The sequence below is a fragment of the Arvicanthis niloticus genome, chromosome 15, assembly GCF_011762505.2.
Source record: "Arvicanthis niloticus isolate mArvNil1 chromosome 15, mArvNil1.pat.X, whole genome shotgun sequence".
Taxonomy (NCBI): domain Eukaryota; kingdom Metazoa; phylum Chordata; class Mammalia; order Rodentia; family Muridae; genus Arvicanthis; species Arvicanthis niloticus.
This window is the reverse complement of record NC_047672.1, coordinates 15,643,412-15,668,707: the sequence shown is the minus strand read 5'-3', so window position 1 is coordinate 15,668,707 and position 25,296 is coordinate 15,643,412. Positions and strand designations below refer to the sequence as shown.

Genomic DNA, 25,296 nt, shown 5'->3' with positions numbered 1-25,296 from the left:
AAAAATATAAATAAGGTTTCCAAGAAGAGTCCTTCTTATCTTCATTATGGCGCCTTTTGTCTGCAGTGCTAAGCGGTGAGCATAACTGCACCGCGATGCAGTGCAGGGCTCGGACAGGAGTGGGCGAGCACGGACCGGGCACCGAACACCATTTAACGGGTTAGAAAATCTAGGTCACCCCTGGCCTGCACCCTGGCATACCGAACGTTACAGAACACATATTCGTTAAGGATCTATAAATGCCTTTCCCAACGTCGCTCCGTCAAATGTACTAATGACCAAACTAATAGGAACAAAATCCTCCGGCAGCACTGCCCGCGGGCTCCAGCACAAAGATCCAGAAGTTCTGGTCGTACGATCTGCGTCACTTGCGTACCAAGCCAGGCGCAGGGAGTCCCTTATTAAAAACAACTTTTCCTGCGTCGCACCGCTCCCCGCCCCTTCCGGCCTTTCGCTGGTTCCGGATGGGCTGGGCCTGCGCCAGAAGCACAGTTGCGAGGTCTCCGTTTGTTTGGGGATGCTGGATTCTTCCGGAATCGCCAGCGATTAGTGGCCACTCCCTCAGCTCCAGGAACTGCTCTGAGTGCAGTTACAGACAGAACACCTTAACCGGTAACAGTCCCGTGAGGTGGGTGCTGCCGTGGTCGCCAGGAGACAGGACGCGCTCTAGCCCACAATCACAACCTTTGGGTGTACATAACAAGGGTTCTGCTCGTGTGGTAGATAGATTACAAGAGCAGCTCTAGAAAGACAATCTTGGTCTTGTTTATTCACGGTGAATGAGCAGTTTGTCACCAAGGTATGCAGATGGCAAAAATGCCTACAAAGGAAGAAGGGTGCAGCCCCTTATTGGGGGCAGAAATGGGTGGAAATGACTTTGGTAGTCCCTAAAGGAAGCTGGGAAATGTAGTCTTCTAGCAGGAACTTGATCCCTGTTTTTTGTCACTTTTGCTTTGTGAGCTCAGAGGATGGTCGAGTGTTATTTAAAACCTACCCCACCAAGTGGCTTAAATTTTCTGATTGTGTGGGAGACTATAGCGCCTTCTTCCCCCAGTGTAGGAACGTGAGAGGGGAGGAAGCCGGCAAGCTTGTACATAGTGGAATTGTGGAATGCCCCTGGATGTGTGCTTGTGCGGTGCAACAGGGCAGAAGCCAGGTCCCATCTGGGCATGCTCCCGGGAAGGATTGGCAAACTAGTCAAGAGAAAGTCCTAATCTAATCAGACAACACATGGTATGTGCTGAGGCATCTCCTAGTTCAGGTGAACAGATGCCAAAAGATCACTCATCTGCAGGTTGCCGGTTTTACAATTATGTGGCTTCTCTGGGGGACTCATAGGCTTTGGACTACGGACAGTTATTGTTTCCCACCTGACAATCCTTCATTGACACGCCTGCCTGCAGACCACTCTGCTTCCTCGACTGTCAGGAGAAATAAGATTCCTCAGTATTTTCACACATCCCATGTGTCTTACCTCTTAGTTCACGTCTTTCCCATAGTGTGTTTTACTCCTCTTTCCCCAGGCACCTGTACTCCATCTGAGAAACACTGCCAAGTCTTTCCCCTCCTCTGCCTTTCCAGCATTCCAGTTTTCTCAGCGCTCCAGTGGACCTGCCAAAGTTTAGCACTCGAAAATTCTGTAACCATTAGGACTGGATTTTCAGAAAGACAAACGACAAACTAGAAAAAAGTGTACTGAACATATACAAACTTTTTTTTGTGTGTGTGCGCACACACACACACACACACACACACACACACACACACACACATTGAGGATTGAATCCAGGGCCTTGTACATGGTAGGCCTTGTACTGGCTGTTTTTATGTTAACTTGACTCAAGCTAGAGTCATGAGAGAGGGAGCCTCACTTGAGAAAATTGCCTCCATAAAATCCAGCTGTAAGACATTTTCTTAATTAGCGATCAATGAATGGAGGAAGGCCCAGCCCATTCTGGGTGGTGCACCCCTGGGCTTGTAGTCTTGGGTTCTACAAGAAAGCAGGCTGAGTAAGCCATGAGAAGCAAGCCAGTAGCACCCCTTCATGACCTCTGCATCAGGTCCTGTCTCCAGGTTCCTGTCCTGTTTGAGGTCCTGTCCTGACTTCCTTCAGTGACGAACAGTGAGGGTTTGAAGAGTATAAGTCAAATAGACCATTTGCTTCTCAAGTTGCCTTTTGGTTATGGTGTTTCATCACAGCAATAGAAACCCTAACAAAGATACTAGGAGAGAGGTTTGAGCTGAACTTGTCAACCAGACAGTTACTCTTGTACTTGTTTTTTGATTTGAGATTGAACCCAGGGTATTGCATGTACCAGGCAAGCACTTTCTCACTGAGTTTCCCAGCAACTCCTCTTTCCACTAGGTTTTGTTGTTGTTGTTTTGGATTTTGTTTTTTGAGACAGGGTTTCTCTGTGTAGCCCTGGCTGTCCTGGAACTCACTCTGTAGACCAGGCTGGCCTCGAACTCAGAAATCCGCCTGCCTGTGCCTCCCAAGTGTTGGGATTAAAGGCGTGCGCCACCACCACCCGGCCTGTTTTGTTGTTGTTTTGGATTTTGTTTTTTGAGACGGAGTTTCTCTGTGTAGCTCTGGTTGTCCTAGAACTTGCTTGTAGACCAGGCTGTAGACCAGGCTGGCCTCGAACTCACAAAGATCATCCTGCCTCTGCTTCTGAGTACTAGGATTAAAGATGTGTGCCTCTACCCCAAACTTTGTGTTTAATACGTGGCCCTGGCTAGCCTATGCCTGAGCTCCTACCTCTGCCTCCCAAGTGCTGTACGTATGCTCGTGCTGTCGTTTCAAGCATGGAAAATGGAGCAACACTCTGTGAGGGAGGAGGCTTCTCAGGAGGTGCCTCAGACTAAAGATATATGGAGTCTCCTACTGCTTGCTTTCTGTCAACTACTGAGTTGTAACCTTGGATTACTGTATCAGGAGCTTTAAACTTTAGCAGCTGCAGTTACAGGCGTGTGCAGCCATTCCTGGTGCATATGTGTATGTCTCGAGTGTCACGTGGGATCACAGTACTTCATGCATTTTTGATAAACAACTGAATGGATCCAAGAGCACCTCTATGGACCAGGGATGAGAAACAGCACAGGGTTTGTGCCCCGGTGGCCTCACTGGTCTATGGATGGAGGTTTGGGGATGTACTCCAGGCTGTAGCTCTAACAGGCAGCAAGTTCCTCCCTTTTTGACTCTACTGTTGGTGCTGGTGCCTAGTGGTAATGTCTTGTGCTATATCTTCACGGACAGCTTCTGGAGGCTTGGACTAATGGTCTGGGTTGCAGTTTCTTCGGTCATAAAATATGAGTTTCCTCTCTCTGATGTCTGAGAGTAGTTCTGGGCCATGGATGGTCTTTTGTGCTGACAGCTTTGTCCAGTTCTTTCACAAGTGTCACCTCTCGTGGGCCTTCATTCATTTAGTCTTATGGTGGCTGAGTTTTATGAGAAAAGCTCAAAGCCTCTGACTCTTAAACCTCTGACCCTTCTCCCAGGAGAGTCTCAGGGCTCTCTCGGCTGGCTCATTTGTCTCTTAGAGACTGCTCTGTGTCTGCAGTGTGTGACACCTCTGTCATGGTGAAGGCCTTCAAGCTTAATCCTCCTGCAATTTTACCTTCTGCTATGCAGAGATGCAGCGTGCTAGCTTCTCAGTGCTCACAGTCGGTTGTCCTCTTCTGAGTCTTTTCTCTTCCAGGAAAACACATCCTGGCTCACTGGGCTCTCCTCAGTCTTTTTCTGTTCTTTCATCCTGGGTCTCCTGACTTCTTTTCCCAATGTCTAAAAAAAGTGATTGAGGAGGAGTCAAGTTGAGGACTGTCTTAGTTGGGCTTTTTATTGCTGTCACGAGAAACCGTGACCATGGCAACTCTTATAAAGGAAAGCATTTGGTTGGGGCTGACTTTTAGTTCAGAGGTTTAGTCCATTATCATCATGGCAGGAAGCATGGGAGCACACAGGCAGACCTGGTGTTGGAGAGGTAGCTTAAGAGTTCTACATCCAGAACCTCAGGCAGCAGGAAGAGAGGGTGACTCTGGGCCTGACTTCAATATTTGAAACCTCAAAGCCCACCCCCAGTGACATATTTTTCCTCCGAAAAGGCCACATCTCCTAATATTGCCACTCCTTAGGAGCCTATAGGGACCTTTTATATCCAGGCTACCACAGTTCACTCCTTAGCCTCCATAAGCTTGTAGCCATATAATAACACAAAACTGCATTCAGCCCAGTTTCCTCCTCTGTAGTCTGTCACAATCTCTACATTGTTTAAAAGTCCAAGGTTCAAAGTCTCGTGTAAGACTCATGGCAGTCTCTTAACTGTAACACCCTGTCAAACCAGAATGAAAGAGCAGATGATGCTGTGGTCTGGGAATCACCACACAGACCACTCAGACATCGATCTCGTTCAAATAGGGGTGGTTTATTGAATGTCGCACCCCAAGACTGATCAATCTGGGCTGCAGACCAGGCTCAGGAGCTGGCTGTGACCTTGAGTTAAGATCCTATAGGGCTTTTTTTAAGCCTAAAATTCACAAACATCTGTGCCCAGTTATTCCAGTAATTGGGATTTAGGGATGGGGATTTCCTTAGGAATGTCTGTTGTGCACTTACCCTGTTCCCACTGGCTGGGGTAGTCAACTGTGGCAGGGGACTTGCCTTGCCTAATATTCATATTCTAACTTGCCAAACAGGATGTCAGTTACCCACGTACATATCTCTTTCTGCCAAGGAGGATGTCAGTTCCCAGAGAGGTCTTGGGAACTTAAACTTTACTTGATCACTACTCAAATTGAAGTCTTATTCCAAATAGCTTCATATATCAGTGCAGGTGTCTCTCTTATGTTGGGGTCCATCTCAGGGGCAGCTTATAAAAGCAAAAGCCATAAAAGTTTATACATAGGTGCAGGAACTGCTCCTGGCCTTTGGTTTAGGTCCAGATTTATTGTGGCTAACTATACAAAGCAGTTTTAACTGACTTCCATTGCGATTGGTTTTCAAGAAGATCAAAGCACAGAACATCCTAGTAACAGCAGTAACAGCATATGAAAAGGTTTTCTTGGTAAAAGCACAAAAGGGCAGGCTAGACAGATAACAGTTACCTAGGCCGTAACATTTTACCTAGGCCTTAAAAGTTAACATACTTCCAGCATACAATAGCACAGGATAGACTTTACCACAGGATAGACTTTACCATTTCAAAAGAGAGGAAAGGGAGCCTAGTGAGGGAGCAATGAACCAGAACAAGACCAAAAACTGGCTGGGAATTTCCAAACTCTGCATCTTCATGTCTGACCTGAAAACGCTCTTCAGTTCTCCATCTCCTCTCAGCTTTGGTGACTGCAGCACGCTTCCTTCTCTTAGGCTGGTTCCAGTTCCTGTTAGCGGCTTTCCTCAGCAGGGATCCCACAGCTCTGGTATCTCCGACAGTTTGGGGTCACCTCAGGCCTCACCTTCACAGCGTCACACAGTGGCCTTTCTAGGTCTCCACGCAGGGACAGCCCTGACACATCCCTGGCCTCAGCAGCTTCCCCTAGTCATGGAGGGAGATCCCATAACCCCTTTCTTCTATACTTGATTCTAAAGCCATAACCGTGTGGCCAGAACTGTTAAGTTCTGCTGCTTGCTGGGCTGGAACATGGCCCCTCCATGTTACATCTTCAAGAGCTTTCTGTTTTCAAGGTTTCCCTCACTGCCTAAGTTTGGTTGTCCCGGAACTCACACTGTTGACCAGATTGACCTCAAACTCAGGGACCTGCCAGCCTCTGCCTTCTGAGTGCTGGGATTAAAGGTGTGTGCCACCATGTCTGGCCTTAGGTTTTCTTTAATTCTTTTTCACAAATTGGCCACCTGGCTGGGTGGAGTCTTACTCTGAGGTCGTCACTCCCTTCATTGCACTTATAACCAGACTTTAATCTGGCTACACTTCCTGGTGTCTCCCTTCTCCTCAGACTGCACATTTGTATATTTTTTTCTTGCTTAGCTTTGTCTCTTTTCATTATAGATTAGCCGTCAGCATGACCACTAATAACCAAGCAACACAGTCTATACTAGGCTGTCTGCAAATCTTCTCTGTCAAAGCTGCTGATCCATAACTCTTCAGTTTAGCCTCAGGCAGATTTTTTAGGCAAAGACAGAAAGCGACCACATTTTTCTCCAAACTGTTACAAGAATGATCTCTAGGCTACATATTAATATTCTTCTCCTCTGAAACCTCTTGACCTGGATCCCCGCAGTTCAAATCACCCTCAGCACCGTTGTCTTCCATGTTCCTCTTGGCCCATTAAACCCCTCTTAAACTGTCCAATCACTTTTCTAGTCCAAAGTCCCAAAGTGTTTCATCTTCACCCAGGCAAAAGCATGGTCAGGCCAATCACGACAATATCCTAGGCTTGGTACCAACTTCTGTCTTGGGGTTTATTGCTCTGTAGAGACTCAATGTCCATGACAACTCTAATCATGACAGTATCCTAGGCTTGGTACCAACTTCTGTCTTGGGGCTTATTGCTCTGTAGAGACTCAATGTCCATGACAACTCTTATAAAGAAAAGCCTTTCACTGTGACTGGCTTAGAGTTCAGAGGTTTAGTCTATTATCATCATGGCAGGAAGCATGGTGGCATGCAGGTGCTGGAGGAGCTGAGAGTTCTGCATCCTGATCTGCAGGCAGAGAGTGTGACACTGGGCCTTCTTAAGCATTTGGAATCTCAAAGCCCACTCTCAGTGACATAACTCCTCTAACAAAGCCATACCTTCTAATAGTGCTAATCCCTTTGAGTGTATGGGAGCCATTTTTCTTGAAACCACCATAAGAACCATACATAGATGTTAGGCTTGAGCACCTAGAAGGCCAGGCATTCCTGTCCCAAGATGGAGTTGATGCAAAAAGAGCTTCAGAGGCTGAAGAATGAGCTGGGAACTAGATCTGATGGTGGGTGATGAGCAGAGCAACCTGGAGACTGTCCAGAAATAGGGACTATAGAGGCAGCCTAAGGAATATCATTTAAGGGGCACTTAGAAGGAGAGTATGCCAGGTAAGGGACTGAGGGGTCAGAAATGGGAAGAAATACAAGAAAATGTGGTAGTCTGTTATAGAAGGCAAAGGGTTTCCCAAAGGGTGGAAGCAGGCAGGCACTCCTGGTACGTATTCAGAAAACCCCATTAACTCGGTGCCATGTGGCACTGCAGATAAGCGTCATAGAGGAGTAGGGCTCACAGGCCTGGGAGCTGAAGGAATAAGCAGCCCTCTGGGAAAGTGTGACACAGCAATGAACATGAGAAAGGGCACGTCGGGCCTTGCTGCTGGAGAGTTTTCTTCACAGCTGGTTTCCAGAGAAGGAACTTCAGAGGAAGTGAGCAATGTCTCGATCCCAGGACTCTGAAGGCTAGCTACTAACTTAACAGGAAATGAGCCATGTGGCACATTGTCCCTGGACTCTTGGTACCAAGAACAGCCCACACGCTCAGCATCCAGAGATCTGGAGCTCTGCAACCCCAGAAACACACTACTCACTCCTGAGGTTAGTCCCTGCCATGGACAGTGTCTGTCATACCCACAGTTTGGCTCTGTCTCTACTGTGTTGTGAATGACCACCGGACCTTTCCTTACTTCGTTCACAAAAGGAAAAGATCAAGTGCCTCTGACCTCAGACAAAACAAAGCAAAACAACAACAACACACTTGGTTTGGCAAAGATAACGAACACAGATACAGTGAGCAGGGACCATGGGACCTTGCTAAAAGAGTGGAATCACACCTTGCCAAGGAGGTGATGTTCTGAGGTTGCTTCTTACCATCTTTGATGGGTGCTGAAGTTATGTCCAGTTCTTCTTCCTAGCCCCATGCTCCCAGAAATAAGACTCAGACTCAATATATATTTACAAATACCTTGGCCATATAGCCAGGCTCTTCTCTGTCTAGATATAACTTAAAATACCCCACTTATTCTAGCCCACGTTCTGCCATGTGGCTGGTTTCCTGTGCTCAGGTACCATGTGTCCATTTTGTCACATCTCCCTGGTAAGTCTCCTGCCTGGCTCTTTCCCAGAGTCCTTTCTGTTTCCTGGATGTCCCACCTCTATTTCCTGCCTAAGCCACAGGCCATAAGCTTTTTAATTGACAGGTGATGCATCCATACAAAATACAAAATATTCTCTCTATAATGTCCCTTTTTAGTCCAATAAAAGGCTTCTTTTCTTTTAAATATAAATTTAGTTATAATAAGTATGAAACAATTATGGAAACTATAAGGCATGGTATACATTTACAATGTCTAGTCCATAGTATTTGGCAATTAAGGAAAAATTTTTATCTATCCTATGTAAAAAAAATAATTAAATTTCAATCTTAATTTGCATTCCCATCCTAAAAATATCTTCTTAGACCTAGAACATCATCTTAAATAGGGTAAACAACTAAGCTTAATTGTGAGACTATAACTATCTAGTCTTCAACCCCATCAGAGACTTGAGAAGGAGTAAATATTACTTGAGTGCATATGAAGCACAGGGATGTAGCTTCCCAAAATTAAGAAATGATAGAGACAGCTGATGGCCTGGACAGTCCCCAGTATTTTCTACAATGTTGGGGCATTCATCTTTAGCCTTCTGGCCTAGGATATCTGACAGACCTTATGTGCAGCAGGAATTATGAAAGACTTGCTTACCCTGTTTTGGCAGAGGTTGGCAATCAACTTCCATGAGTCCTTTTTGGACACATTTGTCTGTAGTTGAAGCATGGACATTTTCTTTGCCCAGTGGCTAGCTTGCTATAATTGAAGCAGCTCCATATTGGAGGTTGTTGATACTCATTATCTTCTTTGAAGGGGAATGGGGATGCTGTCTGGAGCAGCCCTGTCTCACAGTCAGAAGATCTTTTTAATAATGAAATAATTTTAAATGTCATTTTCTGTGGATCTCCGAGTCTTTGATGACCATTTATCTATTTATAGCACATCTGAATCGCCAAACATTGCTTATTCTTAGCTGATTACTATCTGAATAACCTGAACAACATTTAATTGTAATTACCTGTAGGCATGAATTTTTTTGCAACCTACTTTTTTTTTGTTTTTGTTTTTGTTTTTTTTTCATTTTATTTTATTTACATTTAAGATGCCATCCTCTTTCCCCATTTCCCCTCCCTAGAAAACCCCTGTCCCATGCCCCCCTTTCCTTTTTGCTTTTATACAATTTTTTAAAATGTTAATCAAAGGATTTATAAGTTTGGTAATGCTCAATCAGAAGGGTAATCCAATACCCAACCTAGATATAAAAACTATCTTTGACTGGTGGAGACCTGTGAACATCTGCCTCCATGCCCCCTCTCTCTTTCTCTCTCTCTCATCACCTAGCTTCTCCTCTCCTTCAACTTCTCTTCTTACTCCATCTCTTCCTCTCAGTACTCCTTCCCACTTAGCTCCTCCTACATATCACTCTTCCTGTTAAAGTAAAACTTTTCTCTCAAAATACAGTTAGAGCATACTTATTCCTAATTGTACCAGTGAGGTATAAGATAGTTCTAATACCCAGTCCATCATTTTGTTGACTAACCAGAACCTCTGTCTTCTAACTAAAACACTTACTTTTGATCCTGGCTTTTTTTTTTTTTTTTTTTTTTTTTTTTTTGGCTTTAGAATGAATGTCAGCTGAAAACTATCTACTCAGATCTTTTCTCTCAAAGTAAATAGCCAGGATTGGCTATGAGACTATGGGTCTTCAACCCCGTCAGAAATCCAGAATGACTGAGTTAACTGAAGTTATAGGAAGCACTAAACATAGCTTCTAAAACTTAGCCAATTTATAGAGACCTCTGAACACCTGAGAAGCCCCTATACTACCGAATAGTATCGAGCATCAAATCTTCAGCCTTCTGGCCCAGAGTCATCTGACAGACCTTAGTGATTATTAAGGATAATTAATTATCCTTAATAATAGCAGGATTATTAAGGGCTGATTACTCTGTCTGGGCAGATATAATCAGTCGACTATTCTGCATGTGTGTCCTCTTCAGGACAGTAGTTAGTCTGTAGATGGAAAGAGGCAATTCTTGCCTAGTGGCTGTCACCACACAACTGGAATAACTCCAAGGATGCTCAATTTCTTCTTAGAATCCACAACAGGAAGCTGTCAGGAGCAGACAGGTCTCTAATCAGAATGGACATTTATATAAATTTTTGTTGCGTCAATTCTATGGACTTCTGACGTTTTGAAAACCAACTATCCATGTAAGGTCACCTGGACTGTTGTCTGTTCACTCCTCTTGGCTATTTCTAAATAAAATATGGTTAACCTCCTAACAATTAACTCAAAGCCATAAATTTGCTATAGTCCCTTAACTCATAGGTTAACTGTCCCAAATCAGTTAAAAAGTTAAGGAAGGACTATTTGGCCTTGTATTCCTAAATGTGTTATACAAGCACAATGCCCATGAGAGTATCAATATTCATCTTACTTTTATATTAATAAGGAGCTCGTACCAATGAAAACCTTAAATTTGAAATCAAAGTAAATTTTGTACCTTTTAAGAAATTATAACTTCATCTTGATAATAATTATACAGATTTCTACCAATAGGTTATGGCTATGCAGTAAGTCCTAGCTAATCCTCCCTGTTCCAACAAAACCACTACTTTTCCCTAGAAAGACAGACCATTATTAACCACATTAGTCCCCAAGCCCAGGGAATAGGGGCGCTGACTCTTCTGTAACTTCTTCAGGCTGATTACGGGCGTTGAGATATTAGAAGAGAGGTGGGGGGAAGAGTAAGTTGATAATCCTCTGATGCTGTGTCTTCACTGAATCCAGATGGAATTCCAGGACATCAGAGGTTTGGGCAGGTCTGCTCTGTATACTTGATGAGTAGATACACCAAGGCTGTGTATTCTGCAATATACAATTCTCAGAACAAGTTTTAGTATCAGGGAAAAAAAGAAAAAAAAAAATTCCCTCCCCCCCCCAACCTACTTTTAATAAGGGTTCAACCTCACCTCTAGCCTACCACCCAGCAGAGGTAGTGTAAGTGAAAAATTATTAGGATATGGGGGAAGTGGACCTGTTCACCAGTAGTTCTTTGAGGGCAAGCTTGATATTGTTTCATAGCAGTTCAGTCCCATAGCAAACACCAAATGCGACTCGGCAGCTGCAGACCAGTCCTCTAGGCAGGCAGATACCACACGTGAACCAGCAGCTACAGTCCAGGCCTTTGACAGTCAGACACTAGGCATGAACCAGCAGCTGTAGTGCAATCTGAAGAAACCACCAGGCTCTCCAACAGGCCTGAGGCGAGGCAGTGGTAGCAACAAGCTGCTGCAGGAGCCTCACAGCAGTTCTTAGGAGAGTTTCTCTCAACGGTGGTGTTACTATAAGTTGAGCTCAACAATTCTATGTAAGGTGAACATGTGTGTCAATAGTGAAGAATGGCAAGGCAGAGCAAACCAAACCAAAGCTCAGTGCTTGTCTCCAACTGTCTGTGGGGCCGTATTTATACTCCTTCAAGCTTCCTTTCACCTGTGTCTGCTTCAGGAAAACGTTCTCTCAAGTGTCTGCTTTAGCAAGACGTCCTTTCACCGTGTGCCCCAGCAAACCAGCATTTGACATCATTCTACCTTTCCAAAGAAACTAGAAGTTTCCACTTCAGTTACCGAAACTAGTATCTAATATGACTATCTGACTATTTTTAACCATCTCTAATAGTTTGTAACTTGTATTTTGAGATGAGTTGCATAGGCACAATGCCTATTTAAGAGTTGAAGCATAATATACAGTATGTTGTAACAAAATTAATCTTAAATTTTGTATCAAAATATAAAAGTGTATAGCAGTGAAAACCTTAAACCTGTACTAATACACAAAATTCCAAACCAATGTAACAAAATATGACATCAATTCTGCATAAAGATCTCTACCAATGTAAGGTTATGGCTATAAAATGGTTTTTTTTGTTGTTGTTGTTTAAGAGTAGATTCAATAATCTACCCCTATTTGGCTAATTTCTATATTTCTATATGCCCCCTATTTCTTCTCAGCCCCCTTTCCTTACCTAACAAAGAAAGAAGGATAAAAAAAGAAGAAAGAGAGATAGAAATCCCTGAGTCTAAGCCTATTCTTTTCCTTCCGGTCCAAGACCATAATTATTCATAACCAGCCCCTAAAATAACATATCTATTACTCATAAAGTAACTAAAACCGTCCACTCCAACTTACGGGACTAGATGATGGTCTTTTTATAATTTTTCCTGCTGAACTGGGGCAAAGAATTCCTGTTTGGGGCCCAAAAGGAAATTGGAAAAATGGTTAAGTCAAAGAAAGGTAGCTGGCATCATTTGTTGTCCGTTCTCTGTGTGGTGAGAAACTTCAGGGCTTAACTGAGGTCCTGACTGGAGCAGTCTGGAAGGCTGGACGAACCGAGGTCATCTGGGATCAGCAGCCTTTTTTGAAGCTGTTCCAGAAGCAAGTCTCTGGGAACAACATCAGTTTGAGGAAGGGTCAACCAGGGAGTTGGAGCAGCAGTTCTCAGCATCTCAGCATTCCTGAGGGTGAACCATTAGGGCTGCATTCTTTCCCCCTCCCCTCCCCTCCCCTCCCCTCCCCTCCCCTCCCCTCCCCTCCCCTCCCCTCCCCTCCCCTCCCCTCCCCTCCCCTCCCCCCCCCTCCCCTCCCCTCCCCTCCCCTAACATAAAGCTTTTAGAGGTAATGTGTTCTTCTATATTAACATATTGTATGGCGTGTGCAATGTGTACAGATCAGTTAAAGATGATTTTCCTCCTTGTTTGAACAGGTGAAAGACAATTATCTTTCTTTATGAGCTAGTTTGATCATATAACCAAACTGCAATATAGATCTTCATTCATGCCGTATGAAAGGATGGCATGATGGATTCTGAGGATTCTGTTGAGATCCATTGGCTATACAAAGCTGAAGTTGTGGTTAGAGACATATGTATGTCCCACCCAGTTTCAGAGTTGTTTCAATAGAGAGTTTAGCAATATACATCACCAGTGCATATGATTCTTTTGATTTTCTCTTGTCTGTAGCTGAGATCTTCAGGGGGTCTCCCTTTATCAAATCTGATGATTATTTTGGAAAGAGTCCAAATTCTTTTCTTCTTTCCTGTTAACACAAACCTAGAGCCCCTCTCCCAACGTGTCATGTTCTTTGTCTGGCAGTCTGAAGTCAAAAGTATAGATTGATCCAATTTAGCAACCCCCTTTTCTACCTAGGTCTACTTTATTTTGACTCTCTCATAGGGGATTGTAATGCCATCACAATCATAGAACTTATAACCACCTCCGTTTTGATAATGAAAGTCATTTAAAACAGTTATTATTATTTATTGAGACAGGGTTTCTCTGTGTAGCTTGGCTGACTTTAGATTTGCTCTGTAGATCAGGCTGGCCTCAAACTCATAAGAACCCTATCTGTCTTTGTCTCCCAAGTATTGAGTTCAAAGGCATGAGTTTATTTAGTATCTATGTACCCTTGAAAACATTTATACCAATTTTTACCTTTTTCTTCCTTCTTTTGAGATTAATATCTATGCGGACAAATATACCTATATTTTTCTTTTTATATATAAATTTAAGATTGATGTATATTTTTTAAATTATCAAGGATATCTTTACTTATTATTACAAAATATATAACAAAAACCTACATGGCATCTTTAAGGAAAAAAGTGTGTCATTTTGACTTTTAGACTATCATTTGTAAGTAGCTGAATCTATCAGCCCTGACTTTACTGTCTAGACCAGGTTGGTCTAAGATTTACACAGATTTGCCTGTCTTTGTCTCCTGTGTCTGCTGTTATTTAGCTCAGATGCTGTGCTGTGCCTGGCCATGGCTGCAGCTGACTTAGGGCTGCATTCCTGCATGGCATGAGCGTTCCCATAGGACAGGATTGGGCCTACCTGTTGTGTCAAGCTTGGGAAAAGCTGAGGTGGTCTTCAGGAAGTCTCCACAGGTTTTGTCCTCTGCTGCTGTATTGGCTGCCTTCAGCCCCTGTGTAAACAGGAGCCTGGTTTCTCCCCTTGGCTGCCCTGCCTGCCCTTGAGAGAAGTCCCAACTTCTGTATTTTGTTTTTAGATTTAATAAGGGCTCCTTTTAAAAAGCCTCCTTTTATATTATGTCTGAAGGTTCTGGCTCCTTGGCTACTAAATCTTTTTCCCAGCATTCCTCTTTTTTTTTTTTTTTTTTTTTCTAAAGAGACCAGACCTTTTGTCCAGCTAGCTCAGTCGATAGTCCATGAGACTCATAATCTCAGGGGCCTGGGTTCAGGCTCTACATTGGGCGCCATGTTGTTGAAGTTATGTCCGGTTCTTTCTCCCAGCCTCATGCTCCCTGAAATAAGACTCAGACTCAATATATATTACAAATATCTTGGCCATATAGCTAGGCTCTTCTCTAAATATATATAATTTAAAATATCCCATTTAGTCTAGTCTACATTCTGCCATGTGACTGGTTTTCTGTCTGTACTCAGGTAGCATTTGTCCATCTTGACGTATCTTCCAGAATCCTTTCTGCCAGATGCCCCACCTCTGTTTCCTGCCTAAGCCATAGGCCATCATAGGCTTTTTGATTGGCAGGTGATGCATCCATACAATACACTGACTTATGCTGTTTAGTTCTTTCCCATATGGCTTAGTCCTTGCAGTCCCCAGAGTGACATAGGGTGACTCAGAACCATTCTTTTCATCTTGCCTTGCTGCCTATCTTAGGGCCCATCTTCTCATTCTCCCAAGTTCCCAAGCAGGATCAATGAGACTGGGACCCTGCTGTAAGTACCAGCTCCCCTGTGACCAGACCCAAGAACCCAGGTGCCACCCCAGCTTATCCCAGACCTGACTTCCAAGACTAGAGTTGCCATGACTCACATCAGACTTGGCTGTGCTGCCAGGAAGGACCTGCCAAAGACAGGTTAAGTGGAGTTTCTGGGCATACAAATGGCCTTGTGGATACAAGGGGAAGACCAGGACCTCTGACTCCTCACAAAAGCATGAAAAACCCCTTGCTCCCTGCCAAGTGGCACATTCATCCTATCAGTTGACCTGGATTGGTTTTTCTTGGAGAAGCAGGGAGAATGTACCCTTGACCCAAGTGTCTACATTGGGAGTTAGTTCTTTGGAGATATCTTGTCTTCACCTCACTGCTTCCTAGGTAAAGTGCTGGACCACTTGTGCAGAGCAAGCCAAAAGGAGGCTCCAGAACCCATGGTTGCTAACTGGTGCTTGTGTAGCCTAAGACGAAGGTGTCCAGGCAAAAGATGAGAGGGTGGGGAGAAGGCGGCAAAGAAGACAAGTCTCTGCTGCTGAGTGTTGACCAGGCTTCCTCCAACCTAACCGCCCAACCTTTCAGCTTACCCAGTGATCAGTCCTGACAGGATGGAGGTAAACCGTCCAGGAAGAATGTGGAGACAGGACCAGTTGACATCCTCATGGTCTATGTCTTATTGCTGGGACGAGACACCATAACTGTGACAACTCTTTTAAAGCCTCATTTAATTGAGGCTGGCTGACAGGCTCAGAGTTTAGTTCATTGTCATCATGGTGGGAAGCATAACAGCTCACAGGCAGACATGATGCTAGAGAAGTAGCCGAGAGTCCTACATCTGGATCGTCAGGCAATAGGAAGAGAGAGTGGCACAGGCCCTGGCTTGAACATTTGAAACCTCAAAGCACACCTCCAGTGACATACTTTCTCCAATAAGGCCACACCTCCTCATGGTGTCACTCACTATGAATCTATGGAGGCCATTTTCATTTAAATCACCATAGTTCATCTGACACCTTTGGAAATACATGAAAAGCTTTTGTGCCCTGGCATGAGGAAGAAGTCAGCACCTGGACCAAGCCTTTAGGAGCCCCTGACTTAAAGCAACTTGTCAGAGCTATGTAGATGGAAACTCAGAGCTTGGAATTTACCCCACATTCCCCAGGCCTTCTGTGCAGCATGGTCCCAAAGCTTATTCCAGACATCAGAGTAGTTTTGCTTGTTTTCATTGATTTTACACCAACTGTCTCTCTGTGTTCTATGTTAGACTATTGCCAGCCAGCGTGAATCTCCAGGGTGGTCCCAAATCTTAGGCTTGGTCAGTCACTTAGTCAGTAAACATGGGCTGGAGTGGAAAAGGAGACCATTTGTGGGAAGCCGAGATGAGGGAGTCAGAGGGACAGACAGAGCAGGTCCAAGACCAGAGAAGGTCTTTTCCAGTGCTGCTGGTCCTGCAGTAGGTGATTACCTAATACCCAGATGTTGCCCAGATGTTCTCTCCCTGGGGTGGGGGACAGGAGACACCGACACGGTTGGTACTGGGTAGACCTGAGCAGCTTACTCTTGGTTTTACCCCTACTTACTTCCCTCATGGCAATAGGGACAGCTAGGTTGGCATATACATCCCTAGCCTCATGTGCTCCTGGGCGTACAGGATCACAGGGCTGCTGGGTAGCCCAGCCTTGCACCTTGTCTCCTCTAGGCTCTTCAGGAAGCTCATGGCCCAGTGGACTGAAGTGTTGCAGGCCAATGAACTGGCAGAGGAATAATTATGAAGACAAGAATACCCTCCTCAGTTGTACTGTTGAGAGGACGTGTAAGATCCATTCTCAGCCCCGTCAAAGCATTTGCGGGGAGCTCTTTGAAGATCCTGCCAGTTAGGAATCACTGATGGATGGCGGGGATACTGAGTAGCACTGATCATGTGAACTGGTGGCTCCCAGTGACTAAGTTTACATGATCAAGGCTACTAAGTATCCCCTCCTCTGAGGAAACCAGGCTCACAGCACCGTCATCACTTAACTTTTCCAGCGACTATTGTGATACATCTTCATTAACCCTAAAGGGTTCCTTTTTTTAAAAGGTAACTTTTTATTGATTGATTGGTTGGTTGGTGTTTTTGGTTTTGTTTTTTAAGATAGGGAATCCAACTGAACTCCCACGCCTCTTGCTACCCCATCCTCCATCCTACCCCACCCCTGAGAACTAGGATTATAGGTTTACAATGACCACTCCTGGCTTGAATTTGTTTTAAAATAGACAACAGGTCATTACCACCTTCCTGGAATGCAGACCCAAATAAGAATGTGCTGGCTGTAACTTCTTTCGCTCACTCAAAAATGTGATTTCCATTTTCCCAATATTATCACCATTTAGAATGGTATCCCGAGGATGCAGACCAACTTGCAGCTCTGGCTGGGGCTATAAGGCCTGAGGGGTAGGTCGGCTTTTAATCCTGGGTACTGAGGAAACTGAAGTAAAGGAAGGTAGGACAGGGTGGAAGTTAACAGAGAAGCTGGGGTGAGCCAGTTACACACTGCTCGAACTCCAGGCAACCCTACCCAAGTCTCCCTGCTCCCCTACCAACCCTTCTGCTTTGACATCACTTCTCAGAGATCAGCAGACAGCAATGGTCACTGTGTGCTGGACAGCACAGTGTTACTGAGGGTACGGCATCATGTGACCAAAGGGCAAGCTGGGGGAGGTGAAGAAGTCCAGGAAGCCAGTTTGGAGCAAAAAGGAGTGCCTCTCATAGCTCTGGAATGTGGGGGGACAGCAAGCATGTCTTTAGTGGCTGTGGGTCAGTGAGCCCATGTCTCACTGTGACATCAGTGAGAGAAGGCTGCCTGTGGGGAGAGGGTCAATGCCGGTACCGCCCATAGAGGATCCAGGGTCACATGGACAGGAAAACAAAAGCAGGCCTCATTCCAAACTGCAGACTTTGGCTGGGGGCCCAGGCAGGCTGAGCTAGGCCGGCAGTTATACCTGCAGAAAGCGTTAGGACACTGCCAATGCCAGCGCAGCTCAGAGCTTGTACAATATTGGAAAATGGTTTCCTGGTGTAGCACAATCCCATGCGCACAGTGAAACTAAGGGCATAACCACACTGAAACTCTTTTCAAAGTATATGTCCCTTTTCCATAAAGATGGCCTCTATAAATAGACTACTTGTGCCATCTTAATGTTCCAGGGGAGGACTGGTGTGGGCTCATTTACACAGAGTACAGAGGTCACCTAGGCTGTTAACCACATTTATCCGCAGTTCTGTGAGGGGAAAACAAGCACCCTACCCCACCTCCCTCTTGAAGAGACAACCCCGTGTGATTAACATTTCTGGTTTCTGTGAGCACAAGGACTTTGTGCCATCTGCATGGCGTCCTGCAATTCTGGGCTACACAGGACGCATGCCCAGGAGAGGCTGGCCTGACTGTCTGTCTCTCTTTAGGACCCAAGCAGAACTGAGGGAGAGCGGCAAGCTGATTCTCAGAGGTACCAGCATCCCTGTGACTAACAGCACTGCCAGGGCCCGGCTAGCCGTGTGAACCATCTTTCCTATCATGGAGCCTCCTGGAGAGAAGCCAGGAGAGGCTGACACACTGACTATCACACCCCAGCTGCTGAAGTCCCACTCTGGAGAGTTTGCCCTGGATTCCATCCTGTTGCTGAAACTTCGGGGTTTAGGGGTGGTGGACCTGGGTTGTTTGGGGGAGTGCCTGAACCTTGAGTGGCTTGACCTATCAGGCAATGCACTTACCCACCTGGGCCCACTGGCATCCCTGCGTCAGCTGGTGGTGCTCAATGTCTCCAATAATCGACTGACAGGGCTGGAGCCACTAGCAGCCTGTGAGAACCTGCAGAGCCTCAACGCTGCTGGTAACCTGCTGACCACTCCTGGCCAGCTGCAGTGTCTGGCTGGGCTGCAGGGCCTGGAGCACCTGAGGCTCCGGGACCCTTTGGCCCGGCTCAGCAACCCGCTCTGTGCAAATCCCTCCTACTGGGCTGTGGTCCGAGAGCTGCTGCCTGGCCTCAAAGTCATAGATGGGGAACGTGTGAGTGGGCGGGGCAGTGAGTTGTACCAGTTATGCCGAGACCTGGACAGTTCCTTGCGCTCCAGCTCCAGCCCAGGCCCCAGAGCCATCGAGGCCCAGCCATGGGTAGAGCCCGGCTACTGGGAGTCCTGGCCTATCCGGAGCAGCTCCATTCTAGAGGAGGCTTGCCGGCAGTTTCAGGACACACTGCAGGAATGCCTTGACCTGGATCGTCAGGCTGGTGAGAGCTTGGCCCAGGCCCAGCAGGCTCTCAGCCCTGCAGAAACCACCTCTTCCTTTGTCTTCTGAATGCAACTCATAATAGCTGAGGTAGTCTGATCATAGACATTCCTTCCCTGCCCCAGGCCCTTGCCTCTCGGTTTATTTATTTATTTCTGGTCACTGAACCTGCAAACTAGGTTGTTCATTCATCACTTTCTTCAGAGCTTCCTACATTTCTCCAAGGATGCTTCCTGCCCTCCTACACCCACAGAGGAATGCTTTCCAGGTCACCTCTAGAAGGTAGAAGAGATCCCCTCACTATCTGGCAAATACACCTTGCAGCCAGGCTCTGGGGGCTCCGGAATGCTGAGCCTGCGCCCCTTCAGATGCCCAACCCAAGGCTTTGTGGGTAAGGTTACTTGCCACCTGCTAACTCTTATTAAACAGTCCTGTGCTCATATGTATCGCTTCTCGTCTCTTCTTCAGCAAATATACAGGCTTCTATATCTCTGCTTTGGTCCTGAAGGAGGCTCCTACACTCACCCTACCTGCTTCTTCCTGGTACTAGGCAGGAAGTGTAGAGACAGACAGACAGACAGACAGACAGACAGACAGACAGAGTCTTTGAGTTTTCCTTATTAGTACAGGTCGAGCTGAGGAAAGAACAACACAAGGTTTGGAAGGAACAGACTCAGCAGTTTTATTAGCCTGGAGTTGAAAGTCCTGGGAGGCGATATGCTTCTGCTGGGTACTGCCACAGCTGTACAGGAAGTAAGATGAAGTCCTAGAGAAGAAGGGAAAGCCAGATTGGGTGTGCAGGAGGTGGTTTTGGCCTGATCCTAGCTTTTCTCACGTCTCACATGTCCCTTCTCTTCCTCCCTCAGCCCAATTTCCATGCCAAGGGCTGGCTCTCCCCATTAACCACTTACCTGTCCAGGGCTTATTTGGGTCGCAGGGACCTGGAGAAGGCAAACTGTCCAGGGAAGAAATAGCTGCGGGAGTCCTCTCCGGCCTGTGCTATCTTAGTGCATTGCGACTCCTGAGGCTCCTGCTAGAACCAGTGTTTGTTGCAGCAGTGCCTAGGAAGGGAGGCACCGCCACAACCCCCAGGGGAATGTCCCAGCCACCCCCTACCCAACTCTTCTTTCCAGGTTTCCTGTACTTCTTCCACAGACCCAGATTTGATCTGTCCCTCCAGGCCTCTCCCTAACCTCTTTCTCTTCTTACCTGAGACCCTTGCTTCAGTATTGGGCAGTGGACCATCCGGCCTAGAACTTTACCCTTGGGGTCCAGTTTGATGCAGGCCAGGCATTTCCGCTTTCTCTGGGGAAGAGAACATGAGCGTCAGGGTGGAGACTAGCCTTCTGGCACTAGAGTGGAGGGATGTAGTGATTTGAGTAAGAATGTCCCCCATAGGCTCAGATATTTGAATACTTGGTCTCCAATTGGTGGTGTGGTTTGGGGAGGTTTAGAAGGTTTGACCTTGATGGAGGACGTACATCACTGGGGCAGGCATTACGATTTTAAAACCTTGGACCACACCCAGTTCACTGTGCTTCCTGTTTACATGGAAGACTGTGAGCTCTCAGCTTCCTGCTCCTGCGGCCACCCATGCCTGCTGGCATCCACATCTCCCCGCCTCCCACCATGATGGACATTTATTCCCCTGGAGCCCTAAGCCAAAATCAACCTTTCCTATTATTAGTTAGTTTTGGTCATGGTATTTTATCACAGCAACAGAAACATAACTAAATCCAAGGGGCAAGGTGACATGCAAGCCAGATGGACACACAATGTATCCTGGGATAGGAGATTTCAGAAGTTCTCTTCTTTGGACACAGTCTCAAGAAGTAGCCCAGACTGTCTGGAACTTTAACTTCTCGAATGGTGGCATTTCAGACTGCTTGCCTGCAGACGATAGTACTTTAGCCTTGCAGGAATCATTCCTGTGTGGGCATGCATATGTGTTCTGCTCACAGACAGTAGACTGCATGGGCATATTCACACGTGCCTATGTTAGTGTGCAAACATGTTTAAAAGCAAGAACCATCCCCAGATGGTGTCTGTCTATCTCTGTTTCTCTCTGGTGTGCATGTGTGTGTGGTATGTGTGTGTGTGTGTGTGTGTATGTGTAGTCATGCCTGTGCATGTATGTGTCTCATTTCACCACTCTGCTTTATTCCCTTGGCAAAAAAAAAAAAAAAAAAAAAAAAAAAAAAAAAAAAAATCTCTCACAGAACCTGTAGTAAGACTGGCAGCCAATAAACCTTGGGTATACTCCTGTGTAGCCACACCCAGCTGTTTTCACGAAGGTGCTGGGATTCAAACTCAGGTCCTCGTGCTTACACAGCAAGGGCCCTTACCACCTTGGCCTCATATTTACATTTTTCCTTTGAGATTTAATTTGAACAAAAGGTCTTTGAAACCAAGAGTCTCTTGCTAAATCACCAGTATGATCCAGTCCTTTCCCTTAACCCCGGGAGGGAACAAGGACCTTCAGTGAACACACAAAGCTGTTAGAGAACAAGAACCTTAAGTCAGAAGTGCCACCCTCCAGCTGGAGGTCAGTCACCCTTAGGCGGCTGATCACTGTGAAACCCTTTGGTGAACTGGTTATATATAGATCCTGGACAGGATACTGGATGAAATCCACAGAGAAGCTTCTTTAGGAGGACCCACTCTGATGGAGAAATTCCCCTCTTCCCTCCATCCTCCGTTCTTTGCAGACAACCCCCAGTGATGAGCACAGTGCTTCTCTGGACTCCGGTTCCTACCCTGGCAGAGCCCCTTCACTCACCCCGTTTGGTTTGATTGTGCACTCTGGCTTTTTCCAGTCCTTCTTGTGGCAGCTGGTCTGCTGGAGCTTAAATTCCAACCTCACAAAGGTGCCAGCTGAGAAGACCTAGACAGACAGACAGACAGACAGACAGACAGACATACAAGAAGGCGGCCAGCAGGTAATTCCTGGATGTTACTCCTTCCTCCCAACATCTTAACTTAGAACTGGCACAGCCTAGGAGGATGGCAGGCTGGGGACCTTTCCCAGTTAAACTTTCTGGGAGTTCACTAGTCCTCAGGGCTGCAGCCCCTCCATCCTCTACCCAGCCACACCACTAACCATGTCGTCAGCGCTGTCCACACCGATCTCTTGGAAAGCCCACTGCACAGGTGGGTGTCTGTGGAACTCCTCCAGAGCTACCTGCAGGCCCCTGCGCTGTATCTCGCTGAGTTCAAGGTCTGTCCCATGTGAGTCCACGATGCCCAGCCATAGGGCCAGTGAGATCAGCAGGCACTTCATGACTTCACCTCAGTCCTATGGTCCTGCAAAGATGGTGTGTGATCTTTAGCCCTTGGAGCTGTGGTGGTGGTAGCCTGACCTATTCCTGGGGACAGAAGTGCCCCTTTCTGAGTCTCCATTGGTATCCAACTAGCCCTTCCCATTCTGCAAGGCCTTGTCTCCTGGGGCCAGCAAAGTTTTAGAGTTCCCTGCCAACAGTGCCGGGAAGTAATTCTGCTGGCTATGGCCACTACAGCCTCTTTTCTGAGCCGTTTTCTCCTCCTTTTGGGTCTTCCTTCCATGTCCCAAATCCCCAGCCTCTTTCTGGTACCTTGAGAAATACCAGGTTTGTTGCTTTAGTGAGGCCCTTTTCTGTGTGGTCCCTCGAACAGCTCCCTGGCAGCTGGCCCCTCTCACCCTCTCATCTCCCTTTTCTCCTCTCTCTTGGTCCCCAAAGCCCCGCCTTTTCCCGCTGACCCTTCTCCCAGAGTCCAGAGTTTTCCCGTTTCCCAAAGTTCTCTGACCTTCCTCTTGCATTGAGCCAAAGGAGGGGGAAGGGGAGGGCCTGGAGCACCAAATGAGACAGGCTGCAGGCTGAATATTTTTCAGAAGACGTAAATGTGGGAGGACAAGCAGATCCAGGGCGGGTGGGAATTGCAAGATGCTTAACCCTCCTCGCACCAGGCTGCAGCTGCCATCAAGACAACTGTCCCCAGCAGTGGGTGTTTCTCCATCCCAGTCCCAACCCAGTCCTGGGTTTTCTAATGTGAGATAGAGCTTGTCTCCTTTGCCTCCTCTGCAGCCTCAGTCTTTGAATTCTATCATCTCTCAACACGTGACTGCGATCACTTGAGGGAGCGGTTTTTGATAGAACCCTGCTTGAACAGGTGATCTTCCACTAGAAAGCTACAGATGGGGAAACTGAGGCTCCTTCAGTACCAGGGTATCAAGTTTGTTGCTTCAGCTTGTCCCGTGTGTGCTGTGAGAGAGCCCCTGTGTCACTGGCTGCTGCCTTCATCTGCCCTCCAGACATCTCTCACATCTTTCCTGATGTCTTGGGTTTGTTCATGCCCATGTGGGCCTAGCTTTGACTGGCTTCAGCCTCTTCCTTGCAGAGGCTCCAAGCAGACTCTCCCTTCTGTGGTCCTGCTTCCGGCTTCTCTCCTTGGACCGGCCACCAACTCTCAGGTCTCCATGTATAGACTTGCTGGGCTGGATGTGCTTCCCTAGCCATAATTCCATCTACCTAGTACCTTCCACCCGACTAGCCTACCTGACCCCTGACCCCTGACCCCTGACCCTGCCTCATTTCTCCAGCTCAATCTCTCAGGACTTGAGCAAGTGCAGAAGCCTTATGTCACTGCTTCCTGTCCAAGGATCTGAAACCTTCCAGATCTCAGCTGGCCAGGTGAACCTTTTCCCTGAGGGTTGAAGGACTACGTGCTCGCTGAAGAACTTCCTTTTTGAAATTTATTTTTTAATTCTGGGTACTTATTGCCACTAAAGATAGTTTAAGTTCCGTCAAAAACAACCTTAAATGAATAAACTGGAAAAAAACAAGGCCATTTTTGTGTTAGGTTAGAAAAATAACATGAAACCTAATGATGTTTAGATCTTGGAAGGGTGGTTTGAAGGTCCTACAGTCCTCCTTAAACTTTATTTTTTTTTTATTAATTTATTCACTTTACATTTCAGTTGCAGCCCCTCCCCAGTCCCACCCTCACAAGTCCCTTCCTCCATTACCCTCCTCCTCCCAGAGGAGACTGAAGAACTTTCTTTTACAGTCTCAGTTGCCCAGGGCTGCCTTTTCTTATGCCTTTCCTGGGTGAGGGAAATCCCTAGCTGAGACTCTTCTGTCAGTAAATTCCTTCCAGAATTGCACTCTTGCTTTCTGACCTTGTTGGCTCCACATGCTGCTTTTCCTGGCCATTCCTGACATCTGCATCCTAAGTGAGATGACTTCTGGTCTTCCGCAGACTGTTGGAGTGTTACAGGCCTGCTGCTGGGATAGAATGGGTATAAGGGGAGACAGAGAAAAGTGTCCAAATGTTGGCTCAACTTCTGGGTACCTCGAGCAAATGGGGAAAACCTGGACTGCATGTCATTAACAACCCCTGTCAGTCCCTAGGATTGTTATCGGAGACCTTAGGGTCAAAGTGTGGTGTCTGGGAGGCCCAGTAAGCTAGGCTCTGCTGTAAGTCCCCAGTTATAGAGAAGAATAATAGGGAAAGCAGAAAAAGATTTACTCAGATGTGGCCATGTTTGTAAGATGACAAAGAGCTACAGTAACCCCAGAGTCTGTCCTTCAGGCATTGGCATAAAGTTTAGACTGAATTTTTTTTTAAAAAAATGTATTTTGTTATTTTTGTGTATGAATGTTTTGCCTGCATGTATGTCTCTGTATTACATGTCCACGCTGCCTGTTGTGCACAGAGGCAGGATGAGAGCATCAGATCACCTGGATCTAGAGTTACAGAAGGTTGTAAGCCACCATGTGGATGCTGGGAATCAAACCTCGGTCCTCTAAAAAACTAGTATCCAGTATGCTTAACCACCGAGCATCCTTCAGCCTCTGAGGTGCAGGTTTAAGCAGGCTGCCAAGAGTGCAACCATTTGTGGTCAACTTGCATCCCACTTAGGGTGTGTACTTCATTGAGCCTTCAGTGTCTTCTGTAGCCCCCTTGGAAGGTGGTGACAAGTCACCGGGACTGTAGGAGATCTTTCTGACACATAAGTTTGTCCTGGCTAGCACTGGGCTCCAGCCTTGCATCGTTTCAACATGAGATTCCCCAGGGAAATTTTAATCCTTCCTTTCTCATTCTTTCCTTTTCTTTCCTCCTCCCTCTCTTCTTTCTTCTCCTCCATCCTTTCCTCCTTTCCTCCCTTCCCTCTCCTTCCCTCCTTCTTCCCTTCTTTCCTTCCCTCCTCCCTCCCTTCCTTTCTTCCCTCCCTTTTCCCTTTCTTCTTTTCTTCCCTCCTTCTTCCCTTCCTTCCCTCCTCCCTC

The 25,296-nt window shown here is 46.4% G+C and overlaps 2 protein-coding genes across 6 annotated transcripts; one reads left to right on the top strand and one right to left on the bottom strand.

The window, feature by feature from the left end:
• The first annotated feature begins 442 nt into the window (after window positions 1-442).
• Lrrc61 (leucine rich repeat containing 61) lies at window positions 443-19,475 on the top strand. Of its 3 annotated transcripts, none has more exons than XM_034518766.2 (3): window positions 443-628; window positions 18,211-19,123; window positions 19,238-19,475. In XM_034518766.2, exon 2 carries the CDS (start codon window positions 18,323-18,325, stop codon window positions 19,100-19,102), a length of 780 nt encoding a protein of 259 aa, XP_034374657.1. In that variant the 5' UTR covers window positions 443-628; window positions 18,211-18,322; the 3' UTR covers window positions 19,103-19,123; window positions 19,238-19,475. The 3 variants fall into 3 exon arrangements, with proteins under 3 accessions (XP_034374657.1, XP_076769518.1, XP_034374656.1); XM_076913403.1 differs by adding an exon at window positions 16,468-16,848 and having other exon boundaries at window positions 18,211-19,475; XM_034518765.2 differs by having other exon boundaries at window positions 443-612; window positions 18,211-19,475.
• A 215-nt stretch (window positions 19,476-19,690) lies between these two features.
• Window positions 19,691-22,781, bottom strand: Rarres2 (retinoic acid receptor responder 2). Of its 3 annotated transcripts, none has more exons than XM_034519201.2 (6): window positions 22,624-22,781; window positions 22,134-22,336; window positions 21,813-21,917; window positions 20,243-20,338; window positions 19,945-20,066; window positions 19,691-19,799 (listed from the first exon to the last, which is right to left on the bottom strand). In XM_034519201.2, exons 2-5 carry the CDS (start codon window positions 22,311-22,313, stop codon window positions 19,956-19,958), a joined length of 492 nt encoding a protein of 163 aa, XP_034375092.1. In that variant the 5' UTR covers window positions 22,314-22,336; window positions 22,624-22,781; the 3' UTR covers window positions 19,691-19,799; window positions 19,945-19,955. The 3 variants fall into 3 exon arrangements, with proteins under 3 accessions (XP_034375092.1, XP_034375096.1, XP_034375095.1); XM_034519205.2 differs by having other exon boundaries at window positions 19,945-20,063; XM_034519204.2 differs by having other exon boundaries at window positions 22,710-22,769.
• Between the last annotated feature and the right edge of the window lie 2,515 nt (window positions 22,782-25,296).

What these genes read in the sequence shown, in the direction of transcription:
- Lrrc61 (XM_034518765.2), top strand. Translation starts at nt 18,323, where the DNA reads ATGGAGCCTCCTGGAGAGAAGCCAGGAGAGGCTGACACACTGACTATC.
- Rarres2 (XM_034519201.2), bottom strand. Translation starts at nt 22,313, where the DNA reads ATGAAGTGCCTGCTGATCTCACTGGCCCTATGGCTGGGCATCGTGGAC. An exon ending in TGGACAGCGCTGACGACATG is followed by an intron (nt 21,918 to 22,133) that starts GTTAGTGGTGTG and finishes CTGTCTGTCTAG; the next exon opens with GTCTTCTCAGCTGGCACCTT. An exon ending in TACTGAAGCAAGGGTCTCAG is followed by an intron (nt 20,067 to 20,242) that starts GTAAGAAGAGAA and finishes CACTGGTTCTAG; the next exon opens with CAGGAGCCTCAGGAGTCGCA.